Source organism: Corythoichthys intestinalis, chromosome 17 (genome assembly GCF_030265065.1).
Source record: "Corythoichthys intestinalis isolate RoL2023-P3 chromosome 17, ASM3026506v1, whole genome shotgun sequence".
NCBI lineage: Eukaryota > Metazoa > Chordata > Actinopteri > Syngnathiformes > Syngnathidae > Corythoichthys > Corythoichthys intestinalis.
Genome location: NC_080411.1, coordinates 13,775,889 through 13,792,500, shown reverse-complemented (window position 1 = coordinate 13,792,500; position 16,612 = coordinate 13,775,889). Strand labels below are relative to the sequence as shown.

General features: G+C 35.7%; 2 protein-coding genes across 5 annotated transcripts in view; one reads left to right on the top strand and one right to left on the bottom strand.

The window, feature by feature from the left end:
* The window catches only part of si:ch73-234b20.5 (uncharacterized protein LOC449923 homolog), a 17,076-nt gene extending 10,746 nt beyond the window's left edge, over nt 1-6,330 (top strand). For both annotated transcript variants that reach the window (XM_057819834.1, XM_057819833.1), the window contains exon 4: nt 597-6,330. In XM_057819834.1, coding sequence (XP_057675817.1) covers nt 597-734 — 138 coding nt within the window. In that variant the 3' untranslated portion in view covers nt 735-6,330. The remainder of the gene's footprint in view (nt 1-596) is intronic.
* Nucleotides 3,023-16,612, bottom strand: part of LOC130905994 (heterogeneous nuclear ribonucleoprotein D0-like) — a 30,619-nt gene continuing 17,029 nt past the window's right edge. The window contains exons 7-8 of one of the 3 annotated variants that reach the window (XM_057819829.1): nt 12,105-12,205; nt 3,025-6,679 (exon numbers count right to left, since the gene is read on the bottom strand). In XM_057819829.1, the coding sequence (XP_057675812.1) occupies nt 12,138-12,205 (68 nt within the window). In that variant the 3' untranslated portion in view covers nt 3,025-6,679; nt 12,105-12,137. Of the gene's footprint in view, nt 6,680-8,909; nt 9,410-12,104; nt 12,206-16,612 lie in introns of those variants that run through there. The other 2 variants (XM_057819831.1, XM_057819832.1) reach the window with 2 other exon arrangements.

Genomic DNA, 16,612 nt, shown 5'->3' with positions numbered 1-16,612 from the left:
AAAAAAAGCATATTTCTGTGCCATTGACAAAATTTAATTTAAATTTTAAAAAAGTAAAATATTTTTCACAAAAAAAAAAAAATTGAAAAAAAAAAAGTTTTTGCTTTTTATAAAAAAAAAATATTTCATTTTAAATTTTTAAAAAAACAAATTTTGTGGTTTTACTTTTTTTTTTTTTTTTAAGTAAAAAATTGGGGGACAAAACATTTTAAAAACTAAAAAATCCTCGGTTCATTTTGCTTTCTTCAAAATGTTTAATTTTAAAAACGATATTTAAGTAGTTTCCCTTGATCGTTTTGATTTAAATAAATAAATAAATATATATATATATATATAAATCTATTATTTAAAAAAAAAAGTATTTGAAATATTAAAAGAAAAAACATTCCTCATATTTCAGTGCCATTGACGGCGCTTGACGTCCAATCCATTTTGAATGAGAGAAGGCAAATGGACTGGATGTCTATCACCGTCAATGGCAGCCAATGAGTGGATACTTCAAAGATTGAATGGACGTCTAACACCATTAATAGTTTTTAATAATATATCTGATGCAGTTGAAGAAGTTGATTTCTGTGACATTCTCCTTTTCGCAGGCCGACTCGTTCCAAAGGACTTCCACGCGCGTGGCCAGGAAATATTGGTGGAAAAACATCAAAATGCTCATCATCATCGGCGTCATCGTGCTGGTCGTCCTCATCCTCATCATCCTCGCCGCAACCAATGTCATATAGTCCGTCCGTCCCGAGTTATAGCCAAATTTACTCGTACTATTACAGTGGTTCTTAACCTGGGTTCGATCGAACCCTAGATGTTCGATGAGTAAGTCTAAGGGGTTCGGCAAAGGACGTGCAGGGCCCTGTTGTCGTACTCTGACTAAATCTAAGCAAAGTGGTGGTTTTTGACAGGCTTGCCCCCAATTTGCAGGTTTTATTCCATTTCTTTCAACTGCTTTCCCTCGCTCTGATGGGAGCAGAAACTGTTTCACTAAGTGGAAGATTGACTTTTGAACAGGAATCCGCTTAGATTTTAGCTGAGATATATAGGTTTTGAATTTTCTTTTTTTTTTTTTAATTATGATGATCCAATTCCGAAGGGTTCCGTGAATGCATATGTGAAACTCGCAGGGTTTGGTCCCTTTTGCAAGGTTAAGAACCACTGTACTAGTGAACGAGAACGAGGTTGGCGGTCACCATTTTTACTCTTTTATGAATATTGTTCATCGACATATCGTAGATTTGTTATTTTTTAGGATTCTGAGCGTAGACCTGGGCTGTATTTTCTGTCATTTTTGCAAGAACACTTGTAAAACGGAAATTTCCAGGGGCGGATCCACCAGGAGCTTAAGGCAATTTACTGGTGTCTGGATCCTTATAATAATAATAATCTTAAAAAAAAAGATTGTATGAAGTTTCTCTATATCAGTTTGTAAATATCACCTTTTATAGTTTCTAAATACATTTTTTTTTTTTTTTTTAAAAGCAAATTCTGATTCAATATGTGTACACATCTGCCATCTGTTGTTACAATGAATCTGTTTGGATCAATGTATCCATACAGTATGCACAATTGAATGTAATTCGATCCAAATGCAAAATTATAAATTTCGATATGCTTTTTTGGAATAATGTTTTCTTCATTAAAAAAATGTTTGACAAACAAAATTGTCATACATATCAAAACGGATTTGTATATCTATATACACTCACCGGCCACTTTATCAGGTATACCATGCTAGTAACGGGTTGGACACCCTTTTGCCTTCAGAACTGCCTCAATTCTTCGTGGCATAGATTCAACAAGGTGCTGGAAGCATTCCTCAGAGAGTTTGGTCCATATTAACATGATGGCATCACACAGTTGGTGCAGATTTGTCAGCTGCACATCCATGATACGAATCTCCCTTTCTACCACATCCCAAAGATGCTCTATTGGATTGAGATCTGGTGACTGTGGAGGCCATTTGAGTAGAGTGAACTCATTGTCATGTTCAAGAAACCAGTCTGAGATGATTCCAGCTTAATGACATGGCGCATTATCCTGCTGAAAGCAGCCATCAGAAGTTGGGTACATTGTGGTCATAAAGGGATGGACATGGTCAGCAACAATACTCAGGTAGGCTGTGGCGTTCCAATGATGCTCAATTGGTACCAAGAAAATATTCCCCGCACCATTACACCATCACCAGCCTGAACCGTTGATACAAGGCAGGATGGATCCATGCTTTCATGTTGTTGACGCCAAATTCTGACCCTACCATCCGAATGTCACAGGAGAAATCGAGACTCATCAGACCAGGCAACGTTTTTCCAATCTTCTATTGTCCAATTTGGATGAGCTTGTGCAAATTGTAGCCTCAGTTTCCTGTTCTTAGCTGAAAGGAGTGGCACCCGGCGTGGTCTTCTGCTGCTGTAGCCCATCTGCCACAACTGTCTATCTTGGTTGTAACGGGTGGTTATTTGAGTCGCTGTTGCCTTTCTATCAGCTCGAACCAGTCTGGCCATTCTCCTCTGACCTCTGGCATTAACAAGGCATTTCCGCCCACAGAACCGCCGCTCACTGGATATTTTTTCTTTTTCGAACCATTGTCTGTAAACCCTAGAGATGGTTGTGCGTGAAAATCCTAGTAGATCAGCAGTTTCTGAAATACTCAGACCAGCCCTTCTGGCACCAACAACCATGCCACGTTCGAAGTCACTCAAATCCCCTTTCTTCCCCATACTGATGCTCGGTTTGAACTGCAGGAGATTGTCTTAAACCATGTCTACATGCCTAAATGCACTGAATTGCCGCCATGCGATTGGCTGATTAGAAATTAAGTGTTAACAAGCAGTTGGCCAGGTGTACCTAATAAAGTGGCCGGTGAGTGTATAAGACGTTTTTTTTACTTTGTCTCCCAAAGTATAATTAAACAAAAAAACGTATGTATGTATATATATATATATATATATATATATATATATATATATATACACACACACACACACAGTGGGGAGAACAAGTATTTGATACACTGCCAATGAGAAAACCCACTTTATATTATATAATATTGGCTTCATTAAATGCTTAATTGAGTCCACTCAAATCCGCTCTAGCTGCTCACACGCAGAGTTGCCACAGCAACTGTTTAACAAGTTAAATGATGATTGACGCATGCAGCGCTGTTAGGTGCCGTGGTAAGTTTGAGTCTCTGGCAAGATCAAACCCAGGTATCTGTCAATCATCGTTAACTTTAACTCATTCACTCCCAGCCATTTTCACCGGAGCAAGGCCCTTCGCTCCCGGCTGTTTTACTGGATTTTGACTGATTTTGCAAGGCCCACAGAAAATTCCATTCTATTACTATTTAAACATGGAACCCACCAAAAGAAAGATTACTCTCTTCTTTCAGCAGAGAAAAAGTTAGTTCATATCTTTTCCATTCTTTAGAAATCAGCATTAGAAAATAGCTTAGTTTGTGCATTTTTCCAATTTCTGATGTAAAAACAGACAAATTGAGCTTTTTGTAAAAGCATTCATTTCAAACATAACTTTGACTTTAACACAGCTATTTTTTACTTTTGTGAGATCCCAAACATCTGAATAATGTTTTCCTTCTACAAAATAACAAACAAGACATATAGAGCTTTTGATAGCAAAGTAACAATTTATTTACACATAACTAAACTATCTGTCAGTGAAGCTCAAGTTTGAACTCCAAGACAAGTGTTACCTCGATAGTTAGAGAAATAAATACGACCACAACCATGGATTTAGTAGGTTTTAGTACAAGAGCTCTTGGGTACAGATGCGGAGTAACACACAAAGCGCCTCTCCGCATGTGGACAAAAGAGAGATACATGGCATGCCTCTATTTATGGGTTGGCACCATAAAAATGAAATCGAAAGTTAGTAAAAACATCTCAAGTTACAGAAAAACTTCTCTCATAGGGGAAAACCATCTTAAGCTGTAACCTTGAATCACAAGCTGTGGCCAGGAAGAAGTTTGATAAGCCACAGTTGCTATATTGTACTCATTCAGGGCATATTGGAAACAACAGGAAAATGACAGTCCATATTTGGGCATATTGACTCCGTCTACAATCGTCAAGGCTATGAGAAGGCTCACTCAAAAAGATTACAACAGATTATTTTAACAATGATCCTCTGTGCTGTAATATTCTCATGCAAGCATAACAAAAGCCTTCAACATATAATATATAATGGTTGTGTTTTAAGCATGAATAAATTCTCTCACACTATCAAACTGAGAGATGACGCTGTTGTGGCCGCGGCAACCCGACCATTCCGTTTCGTTAAATCGGGTTACGCCTGGTGTCCTGTGTGGGTGAATTCTGGGGGGGACCTGTGTAGTGATAGTGACCACTACTTCATAACAGAATTCACCTAGGGAACTTGTGTGGGGTGTGTGCCTTGTGTTTGACATCGTTCTCCACATTTTTCTCACGCTTCTTACTTTTTCCAACTTCCGTTTCCTGATTATTTCTCTTCATTCACTTCCTTTCATGGTCCGGTATGACTTCTTACCAAATGCGCTAACGCCCTCCAGTGACCGGTTTTATTGCTTTAAAATGGATTTTCAGCGTTGTGCTTTGGAGCGAAGTTGCATCAGAACCTAGAGATGTCTCTTGTAAAAAAAAAAAAATGTAAGAGATGTATAAATACGTCTTTGGGACACTGAAAAAATTAAAAATAGAACGTATTTATACGTTTTTCGGAACAAATGAGTTAATAAGCAACTCCAGTGCACTGGCTGACCAACAAAGAGCAAAGAGAGGGAGCGTGTTGCCTGGCACGACCAGACTGTTCTCCCTGATTATTTCAAACACCGCGAGAAGAGTCTGGGACCCAGCTCCTTATTAGTCTCTCAAACCAGAACGAAATCATCCCTACTGGCCTCGAGCCAGAACGAAATCATCCGTGCAATCAGATTCGTTTATTTGTGTGACGTGTTCTTAACGAGCAACGTCTCGCCTGTCGGAAGTCATCTCCACAACAACACAGATGGCGAACGATAGAGCCGAGAATGTTCCCATCTGAAGTCTATGCCACAGCATCTCAATAGGGTTGAAGTGTGGACTTTGACTTGGCCACTCTAGAACATGTATTTTGTTCTTCTGAAACCATTCAGAAGTTGATTTACTTCTGTGTTTTAGATCATTACCTTGTTGCAGCATCCATCCTATTTTTAGCTCAAACTGTCTGACAGACGGCCTCAGGTTTTCCTTCAAAACATCCTGATACTTTTGAATTCATTCTTCCATTCATGATTGCAAATGTTCCAGGCCCTGAGGAAGCAAAACCACCCCAAATCATGATGCTCCCTCCACCTCGCTTCGCGATGGGGATGAGGTGTTGATGTTGGTGAGCCAACGTTGCATTTTTCCTCCGCACGACGTTTTGTGTTACTCCCAAACAATTCAACTTTGGTTTCATCAGTCCACAAAATGTTTTGCCCAAAATTTTGTGGAGTGTTTTACATATATATAGTTGATGCGTGCACATAGATATTGGACTGTGCCAGTGATTTCTATAAGTCTTTAGCAGACACTCTAGGGTTCTTTTTTTTACCTCTCTTAGTATTCTGCGCTGAACTCTTGGCGTCATCTTTGGTGGACGGCCACTCCTCGGTACAGAAGCAACAGTGCCAAACTCTCCATTTGGAGACAACTTCTCTAACTGTCGATTGATGAAAACCCAGATTTTAGAGATGGTTTTGTATCCTTTCACAGTTTTATACAAATCTACAATCCTCGATCGCAGGTCTTCAGACAGCTCTTTTGACTGAGCCATGGTGGACTTCAGACAATGCCTCTAATCAAGACAATTCTTACCAGGTGTGTGTTTTATAGTTGGCAGGGCAGCTTTAAACCACTCATCAGTGATTGGGCACACACCTGACTTAAATTGTTTGGTAAAAAATTGGTAAAAATTGGTTTCAATATCTCTTTAAGTCTGCTTAGGCAGAGGATTCACTCACGTATTTTCCCCCCTTCTGTAAATGTTTGCATGCTATCCCAATTAAAATATGAAAACCTATAAATGTTTGGGTCGTTTTAGTTAAAGCTGTTTTTTCATCTGTGTGATTTTGACAAAGATCAAATCGCATTTGATGTTTTTTTTTTTTTTTCCAATGCAAAAATGTTAAGAAATTCCAAAAGGTTCAGATACTTTTTCAGACCACTGTACGTCACCTCCCGCTTTCTCCATTCGTTATGAAGACTGAAGTTGATGTGATGCTTTCGCGTGAATTCTGCCAAGCTGGCAGAGCAACAAAAGGGACAAAAAGTTTTGTCTGAGGAGGGGGAAAAAAAGGGTGGCTACAATGGGAAATCCAAACAATTTTAATTTTTTTTCACGCTTACATCGAATACAATTTTGTCTATATTTATGAACGTTGTATAGCTCTTGACGAAGTGATAAATGCGCATTTACGACTGTAAATAAGTGTGTCTAACTAATAAACCAAGCCGTTGACGATACAAAATAGAACGAGAAAAGTGGTAAAACTCCTAAATGAAGGCCAAAAAAAAATCCTTCTTGAAAAGGTCAGATCCACCGAACGCTCCCGAAAATACAACTACGGGCTCTTGAGTTTGTTTTTTGTCTCACGATCACGACAAGGTCGCCGCCTTCTCACCGCGTCCGGCTGCGCGTCGTCCTCTCGGCCCCGTAACACCTGAAAGAAGACGCGCAAACGTCAGAGTCGCCGCAGCGTGACCCAACGGGAATCCCCGACAAACAAAAAAAGATAAATCTATATTAACATTAACACATGTCAAATAAAGCAATCTTGAGGACTACTAGAAGAAAAACTGGTCAATAAAAATAGGAAACAATCCTTTACATTTTAAAAGATTTAAAGTTTTCTTTACAGAGGAAGTTAATAACACAGAAAAGACATGTCGGACAAAAAAGCCAACGTTCTCCCCAGACTCGTCCATAGAAGCTGTTAGCTCATTGGACAAGAGACAAATAAAAGCATCAGGAGTGCATTGCCGTAGTATCCTTTGGAGAGCAAAAATATGGCTTAATTAAGAAAATTATCTCGACTAGTGCCTGTAAAAAATTACGGAAATTTGAATCACATACAGTGGTGCCTTGAGATACAAGTTGAGTTCTGTCCTTGACCACACTCGTAAGGCAATATACAGTTCTTTATAGTACTTAGTAAAAAATATCAAAGAACTATGAATAAAAATACTTTTAACTCGTTGGATGCTTTTGACGGGGATAGACGTCCAATCCGTTTGAACTTGACGTCTACTTGTGAAAAACTACTTTAAAAGTGTGAAAAGATTGGCTGGATATCTACCATGGGCAGCAGCACTAAGAGAGTTAACGTACTCGGTCCTCCCCCCCCCAAATGTCCACAAAATTTCACTTGCTATGAGATTTGAAATAAGTAAAAATTGTTAAGTATGAGTTCAGATTGTATAACATTCAAATGTATTTGCCTGGAAATAATTACAATATTTAGGGAGTGTCTTTAAAATACCACCCTGTTTGTAAGAGTATACTTTAAAAAAAAGAAAAAAAGAATTATAGTAAAAAGGGCAAGAGAAACTTAATTTTATTCATCTTAAAATAATTTTTTCAAATCAAATTCTACTTTTTGCATTTTTATTCATTTTTTAAATGTTTTTTTACGTGAAAAATGAAATTTAAAAAAATTAAAACAAATTTTGTGTTTGGAAAAGGGACTGTTTTTTAAAATTGTTTTTAAATGTTTTTTTGTGAAAAGGAAACTTATTTTTCCTTTATTTTTAAATATTTTTTTTAAATGAAATATTACTTTAAAAAATGGTTTCAAATTTTTTTAAAAATTAAAAAAATATATTTGTTTAATGAAATTTCGTTTTGATAAGGAAATATTTCATTTTTTTATTATATAATTTTTTAAATGTATTTTGTGAAAAGTAAAGTATTTTTCTATTTAAATTTATTTTTCAAGACATTTTTATTTAAAAAGATAAACTGAAAAACTTATTTTTCTATTTAAAAAAAAAAAAAAAAATATATATATATATATATATATATATATTAATCTAATTCCACCTTGTTTGGATAGGAAATACCTCATTTACTTTTTAAATATTTGTATTTATTTTTAATTATATTTTTTGTGAAAAAAGAAACTTATTATTATTATTTTAAAACAAATTTTGTGTTTGGAAAACTATTTTTTAAAATATTTTTATTTTTTATTTTTTAAATGTTTTTTGTGAAAAGGAAACATTTTTATTATTATTTTTTAAAATACATTTTTAATATTACTCAAAAAAAACAACAAAAAACAAAAAAAACTATTTCAAATACTTTGTGAAAATTTTTTTTGTATTTATTTTTTTTTCTTTCAACTTTTACCCCGTTTGGATTTAAAAAAAAATAAATTTTTTTTAAGTCTTTTGTGAAAAGTAAACCTTTAGTTTTCAATACATTTTTATTTTAAAAAAAACCTTAAAACCTTTGTGAAAAACCTTGTTTGGATGAGGAAATATTTCATTAATTTTTTAAATATTTGTATTTATTTTTAATTATGAATTTTTTTGTAAAAAAGGAAACTTATTTTTAATTTATTGTTACATGCATGTTAATCAAATTCCACTCTGGAAAAGGAAATATTAATTCATATATATTTCTTTTTGTGAGAAAGGAAATTTATTTTTCAATTTTTTTAAATTTTATTTTTGAATACATTTTTAATTAAATATATATTTTTAAATACATATTTCTAAAAAAATTCCACTCATTTGGATGAGGAAATATTTTTTTTTTATACATTTGTATTCATTTTTAATTATGATTTTTTTGTGAAAAAGAAAACTTATAATTTTTAATTCATTGTTAAATACATTTTAAATCAAATTCCCTTCTGGAAAAGGAACTATTTAATTAGTATGTATATATATATATATATATATATATATATATAGATATATAGATAGATAGAGAGATAGATAGATATTGTTTTTGTGAAAAAGGAAACTTTTATTTAAATTTTTAAAAATGTTGTATCGCAAATCGTATCGTATTGTGAGGTTAGTCAAAAGCATCCGATGAGTTAATCTAACAGCCTTTGCTAGCCGACGCTGACAATTTAAGGTTAAAAAATAATTTACTTTAGAAACAAATGGCCCGAATATTGTCAAAACCCGTCCGTCGGGCGACTCGTATCTCAAGATACCGCTGTACATAGTCTCAAACAACTGAAAAACGATGTAAAGGAAGGTTGGGGAAAAAGCAGCAACGTGGTATCCCGTTTGTTTTGTTTTGTAGTTGATAAACAGGATGTTGTGAGACCATACCAAACGGCAGCAAGCGAGAGCGTATGCGTCTCGTACCCGGTCCGCATTGAGCGGGCCCTGAGAGTATCTGGAGTCAGCTCATGGCCTGCAAGGAAGCTCCGCTGGCAGGTACAAACAAGGTATGTCAGAGTTAGGAGAGACAACATACTTCCTCGTTTCTTTTTTTTTTTTTTTTTTTTTTTTTTGCTTTTCCGTGTACTGTAAATCCATTACTGGAGTAGTAGTAGTAGTAGTAGTGCTTTACCTGTTAACTTTACAGTTAAAAAAAAGAAGAGACAAAATGGCTCAAAGGAGGCATCGGGTGTTAAATAATCGCCTCCATGTAGCCGCTACGTTACCAAAATAAACAACAATAAAAGGAATTATAAATGACCGTAATTTCCGGACTATAAAGCGCACCTGATTGTAAGCCGCACCGCACAAATTTTGCAAAATTGAAGAAAATTGTCGTAGCACACTGTGGTAATCAGTTATTTTTAAATCAAAGCCAAAACTAGGGCTACACTTAAAATTGTTGTTCTGTAATGGGATCAAGCATCAGACAGAACCTTCCAGGACAATATAGTCCTTCAAGTGCCTGTTGAAAACGGCTAGTGTTGTGTCCTTTTGTCAAATGGTGGGTGTCCATCTTTTTCAAATGGTTTTTATTTCAACCATGCATCAATATAGAGGTATGGTTGAAAAAGCAGAAAATGTCAAAAGCGTGGGAGCATTTCAAGCTGGAGATCAAGGTGAGCAGTGTTTCAAGTATTAACTCTAAGATAGCGCTTGCATGACACTACAGTACGTCTTCAATGCTGCAGCTCCACCGAAAGAGCCCCGTTTACTCCGAGAGCAAAGGAGCGATACTCGGGACAAGGTAAAGTTAACGTAGCACTAATAAATAAGATTCATTTTACTGCAATGTATTTTTAGCCTTTAAAGGTCTGTGCTGAGGTATCACACACTACACTAACTTGTAGCTTTAGCATAACGTTTGCATTAGCATAAGGCGCGGTGACTGTGTCTTTTGGAAAACATTTTACATACGTACATTGCGTCCAGTTGAGTTTAATTGATTGCAAATAATCAGGCATGAAAATGGGTCAGGGGTTAAAAAGGTGAAAAGGGTATGGAGGAAAAATGTTCCGGTAGGGCTGTCCCAAACGGCAAATTTTCTTCCGATGAGTCAGCAGACTATTTTTTACGGTTAGTCGACGAAAAAAATAAATAAATAAAAAAAATAAATAAATAAATAAATATGTATATATAAGGGCTGTCAAATTTACCGCGTTAACGGGCAGTAATTTCTGAATTAATCACGTTAAAATATTTGACGCAATTAACGCACGAACGGAATGACCCGTTCATGCGTTGCCTCAGTTTACAATGACGCCGTTTTAGCACATTGAGAACGAAAAGGCAGAGAAATGCGAGTGGACACAGCCATTCATTGGACCGCGCCTTTTATTGGCTTAAGCTTGGCTTAAGCTTTGGCAGCCACTACTAACAGTAATGGTTGCCCAACTTCCCATCATGCATTTGGACGGAGCAAGAGACGATCTTTTTCTTAACACACCGAACTGAACACACCACAGAATATACTGTATACCATTTGCAGCCACCACTGACAGTTATGGTTGCCCAACGTCCCATCATGCATTTGGGCGGAACAGTTAAGTCGCTACAGTATCATTTAGTGAACGCACAACAAAAATATTCCCATCAAAAAAATAATGTTCACAAAAAGAAAAGCGCTCACTGCAGAGACAACTGGCATTCCCAATCAAATAGCTATGCAAAATACACATAAATGTTCATGTTTATGCCAACTTGTGGATTTATTGTTATAATAAACAAATACAGTACTTATGTACAGTATGTTGAATGTTTATGTCCGTCTTGTGTCGTCTTTCTATTCCAACATTTACAGAAAAATATGGCACATTTTAGAGATGGTTTGAATTGCAATTTTTAAGCTGTGATTAACTCGATTAAAAATTTTAACCGTTTGACCGCCCTAATATATATATATATATATTTATATATATTAAACTAATTTAGCAATGAAATTTTTGTTGACGCGTATTAATTCACAAAAACATTTTGGACCACTTAAATTCTTTATTAAGGTACAAATAAACATGTAAATAACAATAATTAATCACACAAACAATGGGGTCAAATGTTGATAGCATTTACTAGTGCAAAAGTATAGAATGTAAACGGATTCAGAACACTGACTTTGCCTTTCCAACATGATTCAAAACACTTGTTAAAATAATATCCAGCATTATTATTATAGTACACTGCTATATAGATAGATTTAAACTGTTCTTCTGTAATTGGATCAAGCATCGGACAGAACCTTTCTGTATAATACAATTTTCTAAGTGCCAGTTTAAAACAGCTAATCAGGGCTAATGTACCTAAAATTAACTAGTTTTGCGCTAACGTAGCCTATGGCGCTAATATGCTAACGAGCTAATGGTGTGTTTGGAGAAAATATAATACAAGAAATGTACACGGATACCCGCGGGAAACCAAAAGAGTTATCAAAATGGAACACTCGACGTCATCATGATGGGCCACGCAAAGGAGCCAAATGAAACAGCCATTTAAAAAAATTTTATTGAGAAAATATGAAGCTCGTTTGTCCCCAAAAATCCATTACTAAGCCATTTCAGAATACAAACGGAGAGGAAAAAAAGTAGCAGCTTATAGTCCGAAAAATACGGTACACAAAATTATCAAACAGTTATTTAAGAAGACTACTTTTTATGTCTTACGGGAAGTGACGGCGTGATGTGGACGTACCTAATTGGGTCCTTCGGGGCAACCCCACGCTTTTTAGTACGGTCTGTAACTGTTGCTGTGAACAGGGCGCCGAGGCGACTTGCCGTATCCGGCCGGTGGATCTGCAGACGAGGGCAGAAAAAGAAAACCACAAAATAATAATAATAATAATACTTTGGCAAGAAGTACCACGGAAGCAAATTTATTTGAATTATCGTTACATGTCGTGAAAATTTACGGCTAAAACGATTCATCAAATGACTCAAATGGCTTGACTACTGGGCAAGTCTCAGTCGTGGCTGTTCAATTAATAAAAAAAAAAAACAAAAAAACAAAAGTGTAATCACATCTTCTGAGATATGGACTCAAGTTTTCATATGCAAATGAGGGCAAAATGAGAATATAGTGTTACAGATTGGACATCAGTTTTTTTCACATTCTACCATTTGGTTACTGGAGTAGAAGTGGTAGTACAGGAAATAGCCAGACTCAATTCTTTGCCCAGTATTTATTGGTCTGCTGCAAATGATGAAAACATAATTGAATATGGCCCGCACAACAAGCTTGAGTTCATGTACTGTACATTCATTTGCACTTCTCAAATTCAACACTAGATGGAGCTAGTCACTTAAACAGTGACTCTCCTTTAGCTCATGCATTAAAACCTGACATGTTTAAACTCAATGTGGGGAAAATGTATAGAATTTCATTTTTTTGTCTGAGATAAATATACTTACCGTATTTTACTTTACACTTATTTTCCCCCATAGCTTTGAAGTATAGCTGCCTTGGCTGGCATTGAATGAGTTAACCCTTTAAGACTGGACGTGTCGGCAACAACACGTTTACGCATATCATCTTTGAAGCCTCGTCACGCTGTAATTATGTCACCCACGTGTCATTGGTTGGTCTCATTTGAAAGTGTGGAAGTTGAGGTTTGCGCCTGTTTTTACTTGAAGTCAATCCACCAAGTAAAACGGGAGATAATGTCATTTTGAGTTTTGTAGTTTTATTGCTCTTATAAATATTAAAACACTTAAAACATTAATAGGCCCAGGTTTTAAATGCTTAATAACTTGAAGTGACCACTGTCCTGTAAGGGAAATCATATTGTCTTTTAATCAATGAGAAAAAAAAATCTAATTGCCCTATTTTCCGCACTATAAGGCGCACCTAAAAGCTATTTTCTCAAAAGCAGACAGTACGCCTTACAAATGGATCAATATTGATTATCGTATTTTTCAGACTATAAGTCGCAGTTCCCCCCCCCCCCCCATAGTTTGGCTGGGGGTGCGACTTACTGTATGTGTGAAATTATTAACACATTATTAACTAATTTTACATGTTATTTTGGTGTTTTGGAGTGACACTGATGGTTTGGTAAACTTATTAGCATGTTTATGCTATATGCTATAGTTATCTGAATAACTCTTAATAACTATGTTACGTTAACCTACCGGCCACGTCAGGTAACATTATCATACTGTACACTTATTCAGCATGTTGTTCTGTATCGTATTTTTATTTTAAATTGCCTTTCAAGATGACATATCTCTTCTATGTGTTGTATTTTATCAAGTAAATTTCCCTCCAAAATGCGACTTATACTCCAGTGCCACTTATGGGTTTTTTTCCCTCTTCGTTGGGCATTTTATGGCTGGTGCGATTTATACTCAGGTGCGACTTAATAGTCCGAAAAATACCGTAATCATTGCATGACATTTCCTTTAGTGTAGCTCCATCTAGTGGATGCATAATGCAACTCCAACTACTAGTACTACTACTGTGCCTCATACTGCGGTGTGCCCTATAAATGAAAACAGTTTGAAAATAAGGTATTCATAGATGGGGCACTTTATACACCGATGCACCTCATAGTGCGGAAAATACGGTATTTGTCCATCCCAAAAAAAAAAAAAAAATTCCTAGATTTCTGTAATATAAGCAGTTAATACTCTGATTTATAAATTAAGTCATTGGTCGACTAACCTAAACAATCATCGGCAATTCGTTGACTATCAATAGTTTGTGGCTGCCATTGTTAAGGATAGTTTTTGGCCTATATATACACATATATATTTATATTAGGGCTGTCAAACGATTAAAATTTTTAATCGAGTTAATCACAGCTTAAAAATTAATTAATCGTAATTAATCACAATTCAAACCATCTATAAAATATGCCATATTTTTCTGTAAATTATTGTTGGAATGGAAAGATACATTCAGCATACTGTACATAAGTACTGTATTTGTTTATTATAACAATAAATCAACAAAATGGCATTAACATTATTAACATTCTGTTAAAGCGATCCATGGATAGAAAGACTTGGAGTTCTTAAAAGATCAATTTTAGTACAAGTTATAGTATTTTTATATTAAAACCCCTCTTAATGTTTTCTTTTTAATAAAATTTGTAAAATTTTCAATCAAAAAATAAACTAGTAGCTCGCCATTGTTGATGTCAATAATTACACAATGCTCATGGTGCTGAAAACCATAAAATCAGTCGCACCCAAGCGCCAGCAGTGGGCGACAAAACACCAAAAAACAATAAGAGGACATGACACTGTGCTGTCGTTTTAATTTTTTGGAGCGGGACATTTGCGTTAAATGCGTTAAACATTTTGACGTGATTAATTAAAAAAATCATTACCGCCCTTTAAAGCGACAATTTTGACAGCCCTAATATATATATATATATATATATATATATAGTTTTTTTTTTCTCTCTAAACCCCGTCCCCCAAATACCACTTTTAACAGAACCAGGAAATGTCCTTTAATCGAGGAAACGCCTACTTTTTCCACTTTTTAGAAGTGCAAAAATTACCCAAAACTACATTCAAAAGTTTAGATCCTGTCAAATTATGTTCTCATGGATTGCCACCTTTAGGTTTAGTTGAAGGAGCCAATACTCCATATTCTTTGTCAGTTGTGAAAAGTAGTCCATGATCTTGGTAATGGTACTGCAATACGTTGGTTCTACAGGATTACTCCATACAAGAAAAATGTGACGTTTAACACACGATACTCACTGGCCAGGCCCCTTCGGGTGGAAAGCAACAGTCGCCATCCCAGATGTTGGTGAGGATGTCATCTAATTATCGCGCTAGACACGGCATATCTACCGTTACACCTTTCATTCGGTAATTTCCCGTCAAAACCGAAGAGAAAGACAGCACGAGTGAGAAATCCCTCGTAAGGACTTTGGACTTTTTTTCCCCTCACATCGCATAGATGGCTTACGTCATTTGTAGGAGAGGTTTAAAGAAAATAAAAATGTATGTAAAATAGATTAAGAAAAAAAAAAGATTACATGAAAAATTTTATAACTACTACTGAATTAAATACAGGTAAAATGTATCTTATGTAGTTACAGTTCCAAAATTAAATACATATTCATTCATAATTAATGTATAAATCTGTAGGCTATTTTTAAAATTAAATAGAATGTCTCAGGTGTTTACCTTGCTATATTATCATCTATTATTCAAGTGTATGACGCGTAAAAATAGTCCAGTTGACACATGTTTAGCATGACTTATTAGTTCATAAAATAACAGAAAAAGTTTGACAGGTAGTCCCGGGTTAAGATGTACCCGACTTACGTGATTTCAACTTAACGAAACGTATCTCGTCAGGTGTTTTTTCTCCAGTTGTTTAAGAAAAATAAAAAAGTCGTGTAACAGGTTAGAGTTTTTCCTCATCTGCCACCTCTCAGCATTGATGGGAAGTACAGTATATTATTTGTCATTTTGTTAGTTATAAGATCTAATTAATCTAAATGATGGATCTCTACAGTTATTATAAGCATATACAGTATTTCATTATACTACAGTATAAGTATTTGATACACTGCCAATGGGAAAACCCATTGACAGTGTATCAAATACTTGTTCTCCCCACTGTATGTGTGGTCCGCTTTGTTGATATCACACTAGCACTATTTTCTGTCAGTTTCAATCGTTGCTTTCATGTTGGGAAGCGGGGTGAACGCCAGTTAACATTTGAAGAAGGCAGAGAAACGGTAAACGGTGTGGGTTCGGCGATGAGTTTGGTACCACCTTGTTGGTTTCTTTTAGTTTTTAAACAGTTAAAAAAAAAAAAAAAAGATACAGTGGTACCTCTACATACGAATTTAATTCGTTCCAGGACCTTGTTTGTAAGTCGAAATGGTCGTATGTCGAGCAGGATTTTCCCATAAGAATACATTATACCGTAATTTTTGGACTATAAGCCGTCACCCACCAAATTTGACACAAAAACAGCATTTGTTCATAGATAAGCCACACTGGACTATGAGCTGCAGCTGTCCTCACTGTATTATGGGATGTTTACAGCAAGATAATTAACCGGTAAAACTTTATTTTACAGCTGCACCATAAGACTGTCATAAGAACCACCAAGAATCTTTGAACACATTGGCTGAAAAGCCTCATTGCTTCAAGAAGCTTCATTGGGCCACTGCTCCTATGGAGGTGTGGGGGGGAAGTCTACCTCTGCTGCCACCTGCTGTCAACACT